The 19,200-nt window shown below is 41.8% G+C and overlaps 1 protein-coding gene, 1 long non-coding RNA gene and 1 other non-coding gene across 10 annotated transcripts in view; 2 read left to right on the forward strand and 1 right to left on the reverse strand.

Moving 5' to 3' along the window:
- Nucleotides 1-6,802: 6,802 nt before the first annotated feature.
- Nucleotides 6,803-13,287, forward strand: LOC131500942 (uncharacterized). The gene is made up of 4 exons (XR_009256541.1): nt 6,803-9,304; nt 11,977-12,108; nt 12,188-12,539; nt 12,700-13,287. It is a non-coding gene; the product is annotated as an uncharacterized LOC131500942 (long non-coding RNA).
- CCDC150 (coiled-coil domain containing 150) overlaps nt 11,658-19,200 on the reverse strand; it is a 99,617-nt gene continuing 92,074 nt past the window's right edge. For 4 of the 8 annotated variants that reach the window (XM_058710484.1, XM_058710502.1, XM_058710514.1 and 1 more), the window contains 6 exons: nt 16,423-16,617; nt 15,953-16,021; nt 15,697-15,858; nt 14,939-15,025; nt 12,432-12,551; nt 11,658-12,021 (listed from right to left, as the gene is read on the reverse strand). In XM_058710484.1, the coding sequence (XP_058566467.1) occupies nt 11,902-12,021; nt 12,432-12,551; nt 14,939-15,025; nt 15,697-15,858; nt 15,953-16,021; nt 16,423-16,617 (753 nt within the window). In that variant the 3' untranslated portion in view covers nt 11,658-11,901. Of the gene's footprint in view, nt 12,022-12,431; nt 12,552-14,938; nt 15,026-15,696; nt 15,859-15,952; nt 16,022-16,130; nt 16,201-16,422; nt 16,618-19,200 lie in introns of those variants that run through there. The other 4 variants (XM_058710493.1, XM_058710506.1, XM_058710534.1 and 1 more) reach the window with 2 other exon arrangements.
- Nucleotides 18,621-18,674, forward strand: LOC131505891 (small nucleolar RNA SNORD56). The gene has a single exon (XR_009258644.1). It is a non-coding gene; the product is annotated as a small nucleolar RNA SNORD56 (small nucleolar RNA).

Consider the following 19,200-nt stretch of genomic DNA (forward strand, 5'->3'; position numbering starts at 1 on the left):
TATTGTTCATCCTTGCTGTAACTCTTATCTCTCAGACCTTTGTGCTTATTCCAGCAGCCTGTTTGTGCTTAATAGCTCCCAGTGGTTGAAGGTGTGCCCCTACTGGCAGTGTCCCAAAGGGGGTGTTATCTCAGTCAGCACCTATATACAGGCTGATTGGAAGTCAGATCCTCAGGCAGTGCATTTTAAAGTACCGCAAATGTATATAGTTGTGTGGGACCACAAGGATAAACCCTGCTGTCCAGTACAGCCAGGTCCCCGGGCAGGAGTCACAAAGATGTGGGTGTAATACAAGGGTATAAACTCCTCTTTAGGAGATCCCAGCAAGCCGAAGTGAGGGAGGAGGGAGAGTGCCAAGACTGCATCCACTAGCTCTATTCCCTGACACCACTTCCACAGGCCCCTAGAAACGTGCCAGACCAGCAGCCTGCCCTTCAGCAGGCAAACTAAAGAGTTAAAGACAAGCAAACAAAAAAGCCAAAGCAGTTCATCACCTCAAATGAGCCTTACAAGAAATATTTAAGCTGAAAAGAAAGCTCCTGGACAAGTAAATAGGCATCTTAGAAAGGGTGGGGGTGTTTCAGCCTGCCATCTGAGCAGTGCTCTGGAAGGCATTTGGCCAAGAAGTGTCTCTCTGTTACAGTCCCACGGGTGCTCTGGAGTGTGGCAGAGGAAGAAAGTGAAGCTAGCGCATGCAGAGTGGGGGAGGGGGAAAGGACTGCCAGCCTTAGCAAGGTAGAGAGGTGTGAAAATGGTGCTGGCCCGCATCTGTCCCCACAGAGTATCCCAGGACCCCCTGCCTCTCCTGCCCACTCTTTAGGATCAGCTATTCAATCTCACATAAAATCTGGGCTTCTCTGCTGGGCCCTGTGGTGAGTTTATGTGTGCCCCTTAAAAGCCTTTTCTCCTTTTGCTATAGCCCTTTGGATCTCATGGACGTGAGCCCCATTGGATTTCAAAGCCAGGTTTGGGGGGCTCATCTCTTGGGTACAGGTCTTAAAACTTGGGTATGAAGTCTTTGCTTCTCAGGGAGAAGTTCCAAGCTTGTAAGTTCTCTCCGGATTATGGGTCACTGTGTCACAGGTGAGGCTTATGGTGAGACTGGGTCTCAGACTCCTACCCTCTTCATCGTGGTTTCTCATTTGCTTGATAAGAAGTTGCTCAGCTAGTTTTCAGGTCTTTTTCAGAAGAAATTGTTCCATCTGTAGCTGTAGATTCAGTGTGACCTTGGGAAGAGATGAGTTCAGGATCTTTGTACATTACCATCTTGCACCACCTCCCTCACCTGTACTTTTTTTTTTTAATTTTTTTATTAATGTTTTTTATTTATTTTTGAAGGAGAGAGAGAGAGAGAAAGAGCATAAGCGGGGGAGGAACAGAAAGAGAGGGAGACACAGAATTCGAAGCAGGCTCCAAGCTCCAAGCTGTCAGCACAGAGCCCGACGTGGGGCTCGAACCCACGAACCGTGAGATCATGACTTGAGCCGAAGTCAGACGCTTAACTGACTGAGCCACCTAGGCGCCCCTCACCTGTACTTTTTTTTTTTAAAGCGCTTAGTCCTGTTTACTTATTTAACCATTGACCATCTGGTTTATCAAGATTCCATTATCCTTTAATGCCCTCCTGTGGCCCATACAGCAACTGTAGTCTACTTTTGTATTTCCCTTTCCTTTCTGTCGTTAAAAAAATTTTTTTTTTAATTTTTTAAAGGTTTATTTAGAGAGAGAGAGAGAGAGAGAGAGAGAGAGAGAGAGAGAATCCCAAGCAGACTCTGCACTGTCAGCACAGAGCCCGATGTGGAGCTCTAACTCACGAACCGTGAGATCAGGAACTGAGCTGAAACCAAGAGTTGGGTGCTTAACCCACTGAGCCACCCAGGTGCCCCCCACTCTCTGTCATTTTTGTATCTACTTTATCGTAATATGTGACATTTGTACATCAGTTTTCCACTCTTATCTTGACCTTTGCCTTATACATTGCTATACATAATTATATATTTTTAAAACTTCACCCCATCAATCCTCTGCCTGAAATTTTCTAATTTTTTTTTTTAACGTTTATTTATTTTTGAGACAGAGACAGAGCATGAACGGGGGAGGGGCAGAGAGAGGGAGACACAGAATGGGAAACAGGCTCCAGGCTCTGAGCTGTCAGCACAGAGCCCGATGTGGGGCTCGAACTCACGGACCTCGAGATCGTGACCTGAGCCGAAGTCGGCCGCTTAACCGACTGAGCCACCCAGGCGCTCCCTTTGCCTGAAATTTTCAATTACTACTTAGTTGGATGAAGCTTCTTCTCTAACACAGGGGTTATGAAGATAAGGCCTGAAGGTCAAATCTGGCTCCTAATCTGGTTTGGTGTGGCTTATGAGCAAAGAATCCCCACCCCCACCTCCATACCACTTTAAAGGATTGTTAAAAACAACAACAACAACAACACGGGGCACCTGTGGCTCAGTTGGTTAAGCTTCTGACTTTGGCTTGGGTTATAATCTTGAGAGTTTTGAGAATTCAAGCCCCACATTGGGCTGTCTGCTGTCAACGCAGATCCCGCTTCAAATCCCCTGTCCCCTTCTATGCCCCTCCCCTGCTTGCTCTCTCTCTCTCTCAAAAGTGAATAAACACTCGGGCACCTGAGTGGCTCATTCAGTTAAGCGTTGGACTTCGGCTAGGGTCATGATCTCAGTTTGTGAGTTTGAGCCCCACGTCTGGCTCTGTGCCGACAGCTCAGAGCTGGAGACTGCTTCAGATTCTGTATCTCCCTCTTTCTGCCCCTCCTCTGCTTGCACTCTCTCAAAAATGAATAAATGTTAAAAAAAAAAAGTAAACATTAAAAAAAACCCAATAATATGGTACATAAACTCTATCTGACCCTCACAGCCTCTAACCTTTACTGTCTCATCCTTACACAAAAAGTTGGCTGATCTCTGCTCTTGTAAATTCGTCAAGAAGGCCTAATGGATGCAGAATTCTCTAAGTTCTTATATGTTTGTAACCATTTTTCTGTAGTTTTATTTATTCTATTTATCTTTTTGGGTGAACCTCCCCATTCCCAGGTGGGGGGCCTTGGAGAGGGGGGGCTGGGGATGGTTACACAACCAGGTGGGAGGGGCCCTGGAACAGGGAGGGGCTGGCCCACCCTCTGGCAATGGTAGCCTGGCTTCAAATCCAAGTTTCTGTAGTTTTGATAGTTGAAAACTGAATATAGAATCCTTGGTTCACACACATTCTTTGAGTTTTTAAAAAATGCCAATTGTGCTAATTTTTTGTTATTGCTGCTAGCACACACTTAGGGGCTTAAAATAATGCAAACTTGCACTCAGTTGGTGGAGTGTGCAACTCTTGATCTTGGGGTTGTGAGTTCAAGCCCCACATTGGTGTAGAGCTTACTTTAAAAAATGAAAAATTAGGAAATTAAAAAAAAATACAAACTTACCTAACAGTTTCTGTGGGTTAGGAATCCAGGGCGGGGCTAGAATCTCAGGATTTCGCAGGCTGACACCAAGCTGTTGGCAGCACTGTGCTCCTTTATGGAGGTCTGGGGAAAGAACTACTTTGAAGCTTATTCTGGTTGTTAGCAGAAATCAGTTCTTGGCAGTCTTGGGACTGAAGTCTCCATTTTTCTGCTGGCTTCCAGCCAGGGCTGGCGCTCAGCTTGTAGAATGCACCTGCATTTCTTGCTACGCAGCCTTATTCTTCTAGCCAGCAGGGGCACAAAAAGCCTTCTTGTGCTTCAAATCGCAGACTTCCCCTTCTGCAACCAGTTGGGAGAAAATGGCTCTTAAAGGATTTATCTGATTAGGTCAGCTCTACAGGATAATTTCCTTCAAGTCAACTGTGACCTATAATCTAATCATGAGTGAACTCCATCATTTTTCAAGTCCAAGAGATGAAGCAGTTATGTCTACCTGAAGGTGGGACATCTTGGGCCCTATTTTAGAATTCTGCCAACCACACTGCTCCATTGTTGCCTTGCTTAGTGTGTTGGTTTATAAATGTGAGGCCAGTTTCTTTTGCCTTTGTAAGTTATTTGATCTTTTTGCCTGTACACTTTGAGAATACTTTCTTTGAAATCTATAGTTTTATTAGAATGTGTCTTGAAGTTGTTTTTTTTTTTTTTCCAGCTTCCTGGTGAATTATTTCACTATGTAGATTCAGATACACTTTTTTCTATTTTTGGAAAGTGTTTATGGGTTGTAGTTCTAAATATTACTTCTGATCTACCCTTTTTTCTTCCATAAGGGCTCCAATTAACACAAATACTATTCCTTCTTTGTCGTATTCCATTCTGTTACCTTTTCTCTGAACTTTTTTACTTTTATTATTTTGTTCAAGTTTATTTTGAGACAGAACAGGAGAGGGACAGGGAGAGAATCCTAAGCAGGTTCCATGCTATCAGTGTGGAGCCCAATGCAGGGTTTGATCCCACAAACCGTGACATCATGACTTGAGCCAAAATCAAGAGTCAGACACTCTAATGACTGAGCCACCATGGTGCCCCAGACTTTTTTAGTCCTTAATGCCATTTTCTTTTTTTTTTTATTTTTTTTAAAATTTTTTTTCAACGTTTTTTATTTATTTTTGGGACAGAGAGAGACAGAGCATGAGCGGGGGAGGGTCAGAGAGAGAGGGAGACACAGAATCAGAAACAGGCTCCGAGCCATCAGCCCAGAGCCCGACGCGGGGCTCGAACTCACAGACCGCAAGATCGTGACCTGGCTGAAGTCGGACGCTTAACCGACTGCGCCACCCAGGCGCCCCCTTAATGCCATTTTCATTTCCTTGTTTTCCTGCCTTTCTTCAGTGTCTCTTACTTTGTTTTTTTTTTTCAACGTTTTTTTTTTTTTTTTTTTTTTTTTTTGGGACAGAGAGAGACGGAGCATGAACAGGGGAGGGGCAGAGAGAGAGGGAGACACAGAATCCGAAACAGGCTCCAGGCTCCGAGCCATCAGCCCAGAGCCCGACGCGGGGCTCGAACTCACGGACCGCGAGATCATGACCTGGCTGAAGTCGGACGCCTAACCGACTGCGCCACCCAGGCGCCCCAGTGTCTCTTACTTTGATCTGAATTGGTTCTCCCTTGGGCATCTTGTAACTTATTCTTCGTTTCTGAGATAATTTTGTCTTTTTCTTCCACTGTTCTAAGTGCAAACAACACTCTTCATTTCTCTGATTTTTGTCCATTTATGTCCTTAGTTTTTAAATTTGTTTCACAGTGGTTCTCATATCCTGAAAAGTTTGTCTTCAAACTTGAAACATATTGAAGTTTCTTTTCCTTCATAAGGGTTTATTGGGAGAAATTTTCCTCAGTTGAGATGTAATTTTATTCCCGACTTTCTGCAGTACTCTGTATAGACTTAACTTTCCTCTTATTCACATTTGTGCTATTGGGTTGTTTTGCAATATTTCTAGTTTACTGAGCCCTCACTGGTCAGTATAGCAAAGTCCAGGTACTTTTTCCAGGGTGTTGTGATTTGGTGGGGAGGTTTTTGTGTTGTGGGGAGGGTTATGAGTCCTTCAATTTTGTGCTTCTCTCTTTTTCTTATTGGTCCTAAAACTTCAATTTCTTTTCCCCTTAACAATCCAATTTCCAATAAGGTCTTTTCCTCTTTACCTTTTTTGTTCCCCTAGCAGATCCACATTTTAAAGAGTGCCCCTTTAAATCATGCCTGCACCTTTAAACCGTGTGTATTTAGAAGTTCCTTTCCTGTAGTTCATACTCTGATCTGCCTGGACACTTTTTTTTTTTTTTTTTTAGTATTTCCAGGTTTAGGATACATGTAGTCCTTGTGGTAACAGTCCGGTGAAACTGAGACCCTTTCACTAGCTTCCTTTTTCCATCTCCGTTTGCCTTTGTCTGTTACAAACCTTGTAGTGAGGTGGGGCAGAAGTGTGAGACAACACACACTGGGATCTGGTGATTTTTCTCATTTTACTTACTTATTTTTAAAGATTTGACATTGTCTGCCTTCAAGTTACGCTGAGTGTGGTTTTATGTAGAATTCACCTTTCCTTTCTTGTTTCATATTGCTTGTGAAGGAAACATTAGGAGGTAGGTGACTAAGCAGCTGCCTCAAAGTCTCTATATAGGTTATTAAAGAATCCGTTTTAAAAGCTTGGGAAGAACCTGATAGCTTGTCTCCTATAAATGCTTTGGAGGAAAAGGAGTGTCAATATGAAAGGAATCTAGCAGCTACTCAGAGCTCTGTGTTAATGAAGTTCAGTAGTGACCGTGTTGGTGTATTTTCTCTGCTTACAATCTTAAGATTGTTGTGATAGACATTTACGGGTTTTGTTTTTTTTTTAATTTTTTTTTTCAACGTTTTTTATTTTTGGGACAGAGAGAGACAGAGCATGAACGGGGGAGGGGCAGAGAGAGAGGGAGACACAGAATCGGAAACAGGCTCCAGGCTCCGAGCCATCAACGTTTTTTATTTATTTTTGGGACAGAGAGAGACAGAGCATGAATGGGGGAGGGGCAGAGAGAGAGGGAGACACAGAATCGGAAACAGGCTCCAGGCTCCGAGCCATCAGCCCAGAGCCTGACGCGGGGCTCGAACTCACGGACCGCGAGATCGTGACCTGGCTGAAGCCGGACGTTTAACCGACTGCGCCACCCAGGCGCCCCAAGGCTCCGAGCCATCAGCCCAGAGCCATCAGCCCAGAGCCATCAGCCCAGAGCCATCAGCTCAGAGCCATCAGCCCAGAGCCTGACGCGGGGCTCGAACTCACGGACCGCGAGATCGTGACCTGGCTGAAGTCGGACGCTTAACCGACTGCGCCACCCAGGCGCCCCAGACATTTACGGTTTTGATTTGACTTACCTCTGTTTCCCCGTTCTTCTAGGAACATCACTGAGATTTCCTTTGGGGAACTATTCTGTTTCAGAGATGGGCACATCTAGGCCTAGCCAATTAGTATATAATCTCTCTCTTAAGTGATAGTGATTAATTGAGGGTGGGCATGTGATCAGCCCGTCCAAGGAGACTCAATCCTGGATTTATTAGAGCTCTAAGAAATCTCTGCTGGGTTGGTAAGCAGAAAATATTTCAGTCTGTTCTAGTCTTCTATATATTGTACATTGTTTCTGACCATTTATAAAAAGGCTTGCATTAACAAATGGTGTAGAATCCCTATTGCCCAAAGAAGTCCAAGGTGGAGAACATATGATGATGTAGACCAGTGTGAACATAAAGCCATCTTGCCCAATGAAATGAGATCACGAGATAAGAGCCCAGAATAAATGCTCTTGAGAAGAGAGATGCCAAATACCATCAAAAAGTCAAATTTCTTAAATATTTTGCTCTTCTTTCAAATGGTATCCTGGGGCAGACCCAACAGCTGAAGTAAGGGCCTTGTCTTCTTTTTGTTCATGGGCTCATTATCTAAACTAAGGACTTTAATAAGAAAAACAATTGGAATAATTGAAAAACTAGGGACTTTAATAAGAAAAACAAGCTATTTTGGAAAACCAGTAATCTGTAGCTAGATGTCTCTAGAGAGCCTTAGAAAGTAAACAGGCTCTGGCTGTCTATCTAAAACAACTGGTCCTGAGATAAAAACAAGGCCCAATATCTTCTGTTAAGAACTGGAAGTCTTTGGTAAAGAAACTAGAGAAATTGCAAGCAAAAAGATCACTGAGCTAATAATTGCCCAGTGCTGGCTAAGAAGCTGAAGGACAACCATCTGAAGTCCAATGATGCCACCCTGGGGGAGACATTACTCCACAAGTCCGTGTCTTCCATCTAAACTCCCAAGTGGAACAGAACAGTACTTGATATTACCGTTACCTACAATTAATTCTACTACTCTGAACATCAGATCCTTCAGACCCAAATTTTACAGTTGTCTAAGAAGCAAACAGATAAGCAAAATGACTTCTAGTGTGAGAGAGTATTATCTTATAAATGACTTTATGACAAAAGATGGTAATAAAAGGTAAAACTGAAAATGTATAGTAATTATAGAAGTTTGAGAGGCAATGAACTTTGCTTTCCTTTACTAAAACCACTCTGAAAAATGAGACCTTGGAACAATTGTGAGTCCTTTCCTAAGTCTCAACCTGTATCTGATTCTTTGGGATCACTGTCAGAGAAACAGTCCTTTTTCCTTCAGGACACAGAGATTTAATAGGTAGGATCTACTTCCAGATAAAATATGCTGTAGCCCATACATGTGATCAGATTAAAGCTGCTATGACATTAGGATATTTATGGTAGTCTCCAGAAATACCTCAAAGAATTGGAGCACCTGGCTGGCTCAGTTGGTACAGCGTGTGACTCTTGGGGTTGTAGATTCAAACCCCATGTTGGGTGCAGAGATTAAAAATAAACTCTTAAAAAAAAATTCAAAAAATCACCAAAGACATTTATATGTGGAATCTTAAACAATCAAACTCTTAGAAGCAGGGAGCAGAAAAGTGGTTGGCAATGACTGAAGGGTTGGGGAAATAGAAGTTGTTAAAGGATACTTTCAATTACAGGATGAGTAAGGTTTGAGGATCAAATGTATAATATGATGACTAGAGTTAACACTGTATTATATAATTGATATTTGCTGAGAATAAAAATGAAATGTCCTCATCAAAAATTAAGTATGTGAGGTGACAGATGGAATAATTTCACAATGTGTATCGAATCATTATGATGCTCACCCTCAATAACTTACAGTTTTGTCAATTATACCTTAATAAAGCTGACCAAAACAAACAGCTATAGTGTCAGAATCCCCAAGGGCAAATGACTCCATAGACAGTTTACCTGGACCAAAGTCACAGTCCAGATGGGTTCTTCCTAGATTTTCACAAATCACTTTTTGTACTCACAAGAAAAGGTTAGGTCATGCTCTATGGGTGTTAACAACACAGCACAATTAATAGAACCATCGCTTATCCCTTAATTCAGGAGCCACAGCTCAGTCTCCTTGCTTTAGAACAACTGCAGTCATCAAAAAATTAATCAAAACATCTTCAGATCTTGTATTGGAATCCCCTTTAAATCCAATGTTCCTACATGTAGTCAGTCTCTACTGCTAAAGGAAACCATCAGTTTTCTACTAGTTAATAATTATGAATTCTTTTCAATTTTTCTATTACCATCCATTGTTTTAATACTCTTTGAACATATAGTTATGGTAACTGTTTTCATGTCCTTGTTTGTCACTTTTTTTTTTTTAATGTTTATGAGAGAGAGAGAACGAGAACAGAGAAGGGAGGGGCAGAGACAGAGGGAGACACAGAATCTGAAGCAGGCTCCAGGCTCTGAGATGTCAGCAGACCCCGACGGAGGGCTGGAACTGATGAACGGTGAGATCATGACCTGAGATGAAGTTGAACGCTTGACAGACTGAGCCACCCAGGCGGCCCACTGTCACATTTAACATCTGTTAATCTGGGTTAAATTTTCCTGCTGCTTTGGATTGGTACCACAAATTGTGATTTTTACCTTGATGGGTGCCACATATTTTTGTATTCCTCTAAATATCCTTAAGCTGTTTTGGAATGCAGTTACTTGGAATAGATCATTTGGGGTCTTGCGTTTCAGATTCGCTGGGTAGGACTAGAGCAGTGTTTGCTGTAGGGCTACCTATTCTCTACTTCTGAGACAAGTATTCTTTAGTGTTCTCCACCCAATGCCCTGCAAATCATGTTTCTCATGCTGGCTGATGGAAGCTGGTATTTTGTGTGTGTGTGTGTGTGTTGGCCACTGTTAACTTAAACCCTTTTGGATGATTCTTACTCCAGCTTGAGGTGGTTTCCTCACATGCATGTGCTCAGCTAATACTCAAGAGGGCTTTCGGGACATCTCTGAAATTCTCCCTCTGTAGCACTCTCCTCTCCGGTATTCGGTCCTGGAACTCTAGCAGTCCTGGTCTCCCTGGACTCTGGCTCCTTAACTCAGGACCAGGTGCATGAACTGTCTGAAGGCTAGAAGGCGGGGTGATAGTAGGGTTCACCTCATTTGTTCCCTTTCTCTCAGGGAGTACTGTTCTTTGTTGCACAATGTCTGGTGTCTTAAAAACCATTGGTTGATATTTTGTCTGTGTTTTGGTAGCTTCAGATGAAAGTACAGGCCCACAATAGAACCTAGTATACAGCAGACCATTATAAAAGTACTATAGAAACACTTCAGCAAATTCATCACTCTAAACAGGCTGTTCTAAATATAGGTTTTACTAGAAATGATCACCAATCTAATGCTATAATTCACTTCTCCCAAGCTAAGGTTTAGTATAGCCAACCTAAAAAAATGACATAAGGTTACACTGACTTTATCAATAATGATACTCTTTGAGAACAAAACACAAGTGGAGAAAAATGTCCTTGCTCTGGATGAAGAAGATAAACATATTCTTGGTCAGTTAACGGTCAATGTCATGACAACACTCAAGAACGGTGTATTTACAATCCAATAAGGTTGATCATCTCTCCTGCACAGTAATTGGGATCTTTTGTCCTATGAGGAATTCAGGACAAAGGAACTGTTCTGTGGGGTTCTTGCTTAGACTATTTCAAGATTGACTCTCTGGTACCTTAAAATAACTTTATCTTCTTATGAAGAGTCTAAAGGGATAAATTCTGTAGGAGTTAGATAACTTGGGGAGGCTTTTCCCAGCCTGCCAATCAGTGAACCCTCACCTCTGGAAGTCAGACACACAGAAATAGATGCATTCCAACAGGTGCCCCCTGAATGCCAGTTACCAACCTTACCCACATAACTACACTTCTACAGATAGTACCAACCCTCAAGGTCTCTGAAAGTCTTGCGATTCTTGAACTTCGTGTTTCCCCCAAATGTTATATAAGATCAGCAGTCTGCTCCGATCAGGGAGGACTCTGCCTGACCAACAGAGCTCTCCTTCAATTATTACGGCTTAGTTTAGGCTATAAATTCAGCTTTGTCTTTTTTATATCAGAAGAATGGTAGGCTCTTCAACCTCTGAGAGTCTTATTAATGATATTCCCTCCAATTCACAATGCTCACTCAATTTAGGTCCTGATAGCATCATCAGTAGCTACCATTACTTGAACATGAATAAAGCCAGGTGCTATGGTAGCTGTTTATGTTCATTAAGTCTGGATTACCTACTCTACCGCTCCCTATCTAAAATAAAAAATATACATATATATAAAGCTGAATTTATTGCTTACTATAGTAAGGAAGAGCTACATGGGCCAGGCATAGTCCTGGAGCAGAGCAGTCTGCTGTATACAATAATTTGATTTGTAAACATTTGAGGAAGTTATAAATACAATCTCTGAGATATCTAATATAAGAATAGAGCTGTAGGGGCACCTGGATGGCTCAGTTGGTAGAACACATGACTCTTGATCTTGGGTTTGTGAGTTCAAACCCCACAATGGGTATAGAGCTTACTTAAAACAATTAAAAAAAATAAAGAAGAGAGATCTAATCCTACTAAAGATGTGCTGGTAATTACCCAGCATAAAAGGGTATTTTTTTTTTTTTTTTATGTGGAAAAGTTTTTACCATTTTCCAGGTGATCCCATTTTCAAGGATTATCTACTGGGTGTTAGACTAGGGGATTTTATCGAAACAAAATATCCTATCATTTAGTGGCTGTACATCTAGTACCTCACTAAATGCTTTTTGATAAAATGTACTTAGAAAAATAGACAAGTATCATACAACAGTAACTTCTATCTTACAACAAATTCATATAAATTTATTGGGTGGAAAATGGGGAAAGAGACAAAAAAGATGGGGTGGTTCTGTACTGATATCAGCAAGTTCCTGAAAGAATAAACTCAAGTCCAAAAATCTTCAGCCCACATCAAAGACTTGATGTTCTGATGACTGTGGAAAAGGCCAGCCCTGATTGCTGGGCTCTGGAAATCATGGTGGTGTAGCTATCGATGAAGAAGTGCCTCTGTCAAGGGCATCAATCTCTCTCTAGTTCAGAATGACATTTCTTGGGTGTAAGTCTAGGACGCTGTTTATTCTCCCACCGATGTAGAACAGACTGGCTGGATGCCACGTCGTGCTTGTTACCTTGGTCCTGCTGGAAAGAAAACAGACCCGACATTGCAAAACTAACTGCATAGCTGAGGCCCTGTTTTGTCTTTACGAATATAATTTATTCATCAAGGTGAGTGGTTCTAATCTAGACAGGTTGGGAAATGTAGAACTTTTAAGAAAGAAATTTAATGCATTTGTTTTCTTTGCAGTTTAAAGAAATCTACAGATTAGTGGGGAGAGTAGCTGGATGAAGAGAGAACTTCTGTAATTAGAAATTTGAAGAGGGGCACCTGGGTGGCTCAGTCGGTTAAGTGTCCGACTTGATTGCGGCTCAGGTCATGATCTCACGGTTTGTGAGTATGAGCCCTGAAGTGGGCCCCATGCTGAAGAAAAAGAAATCTGAGAAGGAACAAATCCAAAATTGCTTACGACAGCCATGTCCAAATACCCTACCTCTTCCATCCACCCGTCTTCTCGGGGAAGCCTCTGCAACCGGTTTCTCGTCAGCTCAAGCTGCAGGCCATCGAACCTGCACTTAAACCAGCGATGAGCTTCTTCCAGGTTAGCTGTTATCTGGACATACAAGCGTTATCATTAAACATTACAACAAAGAAATAGTTTTTTGTGTATTGGTTCAAGAGACTTTTTACCTAGATGTTAAAAGACCCAAATTCTGAGTGCAAGGTCCTTGTAACCTATTTGCATAATATCCATTCTACAGATGACAGAGATTTCTGAATGCAGAGCTGAGGGATGCCTGCAAGCCTGTTGCTTTTTCATGCATTTGTTCCTATTTCTTGGGCGTGACCTAAGGCAAGAGAACCCCGGGGAAAAATCAGAATGACGGGATAAGATAGCGCGGCAAGTGAACGTGGTAGTGCAAACCATGGTTGGGACTTGTGAGTTCTGTTCTCCAAGACTAAATACTTCTCCAAAGTCCCTACACTAGATTTTTCTGTTGTGCTTTATGAGAGTAAACTGAATTAGTAAAAGACGGAACCAGCTTAGCGTAAGTTGCATCCTCTTTATTTCCTTTATCATCAAAATATTTTAGACTTCAGGTCCTAAGCACAAACTTCCAAATCACCTTTGTTAGATGGACTTAAATGGTCCCACTAGTCGTCTGCCTTTGAAGATGATCTGGACTCCGTATTCATTTAATTGACAAATATCTACTGTGTGCCTGGCACTTTTATGTGTGTTTGGGATACTATGGTATTTTAAGGTAGGCCAACAGGCTTTTCTGTGGTATAATGGTTGCTTCAAAACAGCTCCAGAACATATCCTCTAGAATAAAAAGCAAAATGACTGTTTTCTTCCCTTTGATTATTTGTTCCATGGACAGCATTTTCGTTTTTTGATTCTCAAGTCTTGAGAGGTATTTCTGTCTTGCCTGGGAGAAGACAAGATCTAGGAGAGCAGGGACTCCGTCGGGCTTGTTTCACCCCGTGTCTCCATCACCTAGGACAGCGTCCAACATATGACAGGTCCACAAAAAATACGTGCGACTATGTATCTGTCCTAGCCCAGCCAGTTCACAGTGTGGGCACAAAATAGTGAGGTAAAAAAATAGAGCTCCCCTGGCATTTAACTTTTAGAAAGTTACAAAGTTCAGGGGCGCCTGGGTGGCGCAGTCGGTTAAGCGTCCGACTTCAGCCAGGTCACGATCTCGCGGTCCGTGAGTTCGAGCCCCGCGTCAGGCTCTGGGCTGATGCTCGGAGCCTGGAGCCTGCTTCCGGTTCTGTGTCTCCCTCTCTCTCTGCCCCTCCCCCGTTCATGCTCTGTCTCTCTCTGTCCCAAAAATAAAAAAAAAACGTTGAAAAAAAAAAATTTAAAAAAAAAAAAGAAAGAAAGTTACAAAGTTCAAATATTTTCCAGGTCTGTTTGTATACCCTAATGCCGGTGATACTCACACCCTGCCCCCCACCAAAGGCAGTGTCCAGCACTCTTTACCAGGAGTGGAGGGAAAGATGCTTGAAATGGCCCTGTACATCCATCCTATCTCCTCTTGTTTGGTAAATGAGAAGGGAGGCACCGTTTACTGAAACTTACTCTGAGCCATCTAACAGAACAACGGAAAGGTAAGTCTCAATACCCTGACTTTTCTAGATGTGGTAACTGATGAGTTAAAGGAAGTAAATGTAAATTCCTTAAGGGCACTGTGTCACAGTGTGACAAACTCATGTGACAGTGTTCAAACTCATGTGTGTCTGAGTCCATATTCCCTTTAATATCCCACTATGACAGTCATGTTGTCTTGTAATTTAGTGGCTGTAAAAGGCACACACATCATGACCAACTGACAAAAACATCACTGTGATACCTTAGAAGCTGTTTTCCTTATTTGGAAAATGAGGAATGGTTGTGGCAGACCATGATTTCAAAGACCCTTTCCAGCTCTAAAAAATGTATAATTTTAAATACCTTCAAATAGGCCAATTTAAGATTAGAGAAAGGAAAATCACAAAGTAAGAGGGCCTACTCAGGGGACCTGACGGGCTCAGTCTGAAGAGTATATGATTCTCAATCTCAGGGACATGAGTTTGAGCCCCACGTTGCATGTAGAAATTACCTAAATTAAAAAAAAAAAAAACCAACTTAAAAAAATAAGGCCTACTTAACATTTTTTATTGACTGAACAAAGAGCTTCCACTTTTATTAGTGATGTTGAGTAATAGTGCATTAAAATCTACACACATGCTGGTCTTCCCTTCTTATATTAAGTGGTAAAGACTTGGACTTAATCAGTATTTTGGCATTCTGTTATCTTTTATCAGGACACAGAGTCTCAACCTAAAACTCATTCTTCATAATGGAGATTATACTTCGTAAGTCATAATGGTTCTTGCCTGTTACGCTCCCAACTATGTTAACGAGGCATTTTACTCTGACTTGAGTGTTTCAAAATTGTTGTGTGTGAGGAAACTTGTTAAGTCTTTATGTCCCTAGGTCTGGCTTACCTGTTCTGATTCCACACTGGCTTCTTTGAGTTTATGCTCTGTTGCCTCTTTGCATTTCTTTAGGTGTCTGATGGTTTCTTCCAATTCCTGAAAACGTGATACAAAGATTTTTACAAATTCCCACAGTCCCATATGGAACAAAGAGCTTCCATATTGTTATAAATGGGCAATCAAATTATGAAAGCATGATGGAGTACACTAACTTCAGGTGCTACCAAAATATAAGATGAAAAGTGTTAGTAGTATCCACAGATGTATGATCACAGATTTTGATTTATGGATTCTCCTGAAGAAAAAGTGATTAATATCTCTTTCCAGAACTGAAGGAATATTTTTTCATTGGAGACAATTTCTGCTAGAAAGCAAGGGCTTAATGATCTCTTGAAGTCCTTTTGCAGTGATAAAATGTTATGCTTTTCCAGAGGCTGGGAAGAGCTAAAAATCCTGTCATAGCAACAGGTGTATCTAAGCTTCAGGGAAGAAGCAAGGGGTGTAAAGTGCCTGAAAGACTATGAAATTCAGTTCAGAAGTCTTATTTAATAACCAGTATTTTGCATATGTGAGCTGTAGCTGTTAAGAATGGATATCTTATTAAGTTGAAAATTGAGAACATGGGCCACATTCAAAGCTATAGGCTTCTTCCTACTTGTAGACTTATGTTTCTTCTACAGAATCTAGAAAATGTAGATGCTCTGATGTTGGGTTTCGGTATGTGTCACTTGCTGATAATCTGAGATGAACCTGAGGGAACTTTTTACCTGGCACCGGTTCTCCAGTTCCTGCCTTACTTTCCGCTCTGCCTCCAGGCGCAGCTCTTGCTGTTTATTCCGTGCTGAGGTCTCGTACTGGCTCTTGGCCAACAGCTGCATCTCTTTCTGTAGGTTAGTCATTTCAGATACAAATTTCTGGATACTCAGTGACTGGGAGGGCACAAAGAGGGAAGCAGTTGGTGAACCTGTCCAAGTGTGAGATTTTAGGTGAATAGTAAACATAGAGTTTGTGGAAATCATCTACCTGTTCATAATTTTTTTTCTGATACTGATCCTTAATTAGCTCCATTTGCCTCAATTCTGTTTCTATTTGCTGAAAGTAAATGTGGAAATAACATAGAAAGATGATCAGTGGAGAATCCCATATGAGACCCACAGTTACCAGCCCCTGCTGGGCTCTCCTTCCCGTCTGGCCCACTGACCCTGACAGAGCAAAATCCTGTACGATCACTGTGGGAGAGGCAGATGGGGGGCCAGAAGGTGACATGGCAGCTGAAGAGAAATCAAACATTTACACAGCAGTGTCTCTCTCTCCTGGAGAAAGACAGTCTGTCCATCCCCCTGCAATCTGCCCACTTCCCAGGTGTAGCTGTAATTCCCGGAGCACACATGCTGCTGTTAGTACTCTGGAACTATCTTCGCCAGACCCCACAGCCTGCATGGATCCTCATCAGATAACAGGGAGTAAGGGAGACTTAGCATTTTTCATACAACCTTCATCCTCTCTACATTCTGAGTATTATTCGCCTTAGTCGACAAGTGGAGCTTAATTTGGGCCTTTTGATTCTTTATTTTCTCCTTGCTAGTGTTCAGGATCTTCTCCAGCTCCGTGAGTTTCTGCCGCAGCTCTCGGTTGGTCCGCGTTACTTCCACTGATCTGAAGTTGGCTTCGTCAAGGGCTTTCTTCAGCTGTGGAACACAAAGGGAAAATTCAATCATTTTTACCTTTCATTAAGAGAAGCTTATAAGTAGGTCTGTCCCCATACTTAGTTCCTTCTCTTTGGAACTTTCTTTTAACAAGAAGGGAAAGTGAGGCAATAATAATGACGTTTGATTAAGAAGACCTGTGGAGCAACACTCTAAGTGGTTTTCATCTTTTGTTTTCATAACTATTAACACTAAAGAACACAACGTATATAATGTTCCTCATTCTCTTTTCAAGAGCACGACCTTGGAGCCCAACCCCAGTTCAAATCCCAGCTTTAGCACTTACTAGCCAAGTAATTTTGGATAACCGACTTCCCTAAGCCTCAGGTTCATCATTGGCAAAGTATGCACATAACCTATTTCATAGGGTTCCTAGTTAAATAAGACAAAGTAGAGAAAGAAAGCAGAGCCTGGCATATGGTAATTTCTCAGTGATCATTCAACTTTTCTTTCCTGTCACTTGTGACCTCATGTCTGGACAACTGAAAATTATATGGTAATTTCTATAAATACTTGCCAGTTACTACCACTGCATATATTTTTAGAATACTGCTTTTAGTTTTTAAAGATTTTAATAAAATTGTCTAGTGGGAAAACAGCATAGTGCTTACTGTTAAAAACCAGACAAAAATTTCAAATGGAGTCCCTTATGCTCAGTCCCAAACTGAGACTGAATTACGGTTTTGGCTTTCCCAGAAATGAACTCTTAAACGAGTCCATCAGGAATTACCTGATCAGCAGTAGTTTGGTAATCTGCCTGATCCTGTCGTCCCCTAAAAGGGAAGAAACTGCAATAACCAACTCAAGTTTTTGTCTAGTAGAACTTGTTCTTGCTCCCTTTTGCTATAAAAAGGCTTTCATTTTGTACACCTCCTTAGAGCTCTTGATCTGCTAGACTGGATGATGCCCAATTCGAACAAATATGCGTTCTAATAAACTCTTAAAAGATAAACTGAGGCATATTAAAACTTTTCTGATTCCAGAACTGTTAAACTGAAGGACAGCACTGGTCCCCAGGAGCAGTGAGCTGCCTGGTGTAAGTGCCCACTGAGCTCCCCGCTCCATCACTGCCTCTGGAGGCCACAGGTTACATCTCTCTTGGATCCTGGCTCTGCAGCTTTCGTGTTGGCAGCTTTCAGACTTTAAGCCTTCCATTTTCTGGACTGGGTCGCTCCAGTGTGAGGTCTCAAGTGAATAAAACTTTTAAGGCTGAACAGATATTTTTGAATTACAATGGCTATAGTGGAGAACTTTTAACCTAAATATGCTTATCCATGTATGAGGTGCTCTAGAGAAGGTGCTCTAGAGAAGCAAAGCCAAGCACTCATAAAGGGAAAAGAAAAATTATTTTCCTTTCTCTGTGGTTTCTGGGGACTAGAATGAGATCTGCTGGAACACGAGCCTGCAGATGGGATCTGGGACAACTAGCAGAAGCTAACAAAGAATGAGAATTCTCAGCAAAGTCAGCTTTCTCAGATGTCTGTGATGTCTGGCTGAGAGAAGAAAGTAAAAAAATTCACACTGTCCTTTCCTTTCCAAATTCAGATTGATAGGCAAAAAACAGCTGTAAGAATTAATCTTTGAATTGTATCTTGTGAATCTGCTTTTGGGTACCCACTGGTTGTTGATCCTTTCTCACCCAGGGACAGCTACTGCCTTCTTGTTTATCTTGCTTTATGTCCTGAGAACTTGGCGAGGCAACCATCGGGTCAGAGGCTGGATAGAAATAGGGGTGCCATCCCATTCATGGCTAGGGACCTACTGACCCCCAGTACAATTCTCCTTCTTTTGGTTACTTTGGGAGTGGCTCTGATCTTGGGAGGGTAATATCTTTTGTGCTCTTTGGGGATCTCTCTTGTATTCAGGGGTTTAATACTGCTAGGAATATTTACTGTTTGTCCTGGCTGAAACTTGGCAAGATATCTGAAAGAATTTAAAGGAGTTCTACGGTCAGAAGATGGCCATATTCAGAGCCTGACAGACTTTTAAAAATTCCTTTCAGTTCACCTCCTGCTTGTTGATCCTTTGGGTCTGAGTGAAGATGAGGGGAAAAAAAAGTCTTCTCCCCTGAGCTAAGATGAAACTATGTACCCAGAGAGAAAGAGAAACATTCTAAAGCCTCTGTGGAAGGATTTACTAGACATTCCAGACACACAGCTCTGAATCTAGAACCTAAGAATCTTTTGACTTCCACCTTAGTTGAAGATCCTCTCCCTGGTGTAAAGAAGCAAAAACTGTACTTGTCTTATAAATCAAGTGTACAAGAACAGAAATTCAGCTCTAAAAACAATTCAAAGCCCTCTTGTTCTTTTTACTGATCCCCAAACCTCTCTATTCATCTAATGTTTGCAGACAGTGTAAAAGATCTGGACTTAGAATACAAGTTCTACCAAGGGGACTTTTGTTCCCTTTTTCTGTGCCTTTTGAGATAAAAGTGTTCTACTTGGTCTTCTCCATGAATGAAGACCATTCGTACGAGTAGGGGGTAGGGAGAAAAGATATTTGGAAAACTAGGCCCATGAAAATCTTAAGTCACCTTTAAAAATATTAGTTAAAAGCTTTAGC

This window comes from Neofelis nebulosa, chromosome 2, assembly GCF_028018385.1.
Source record: "Neofelis nebulosa isolate mNeoNeb1 chromosome 2, mNeoNeb1.pri, whole genome shotgun sequence".
NCBI lineage: Eukaryota > Metazoa > Chordata > Mammalia > Carnivora > Felidae > Neofelis > Neofelis nebulosa.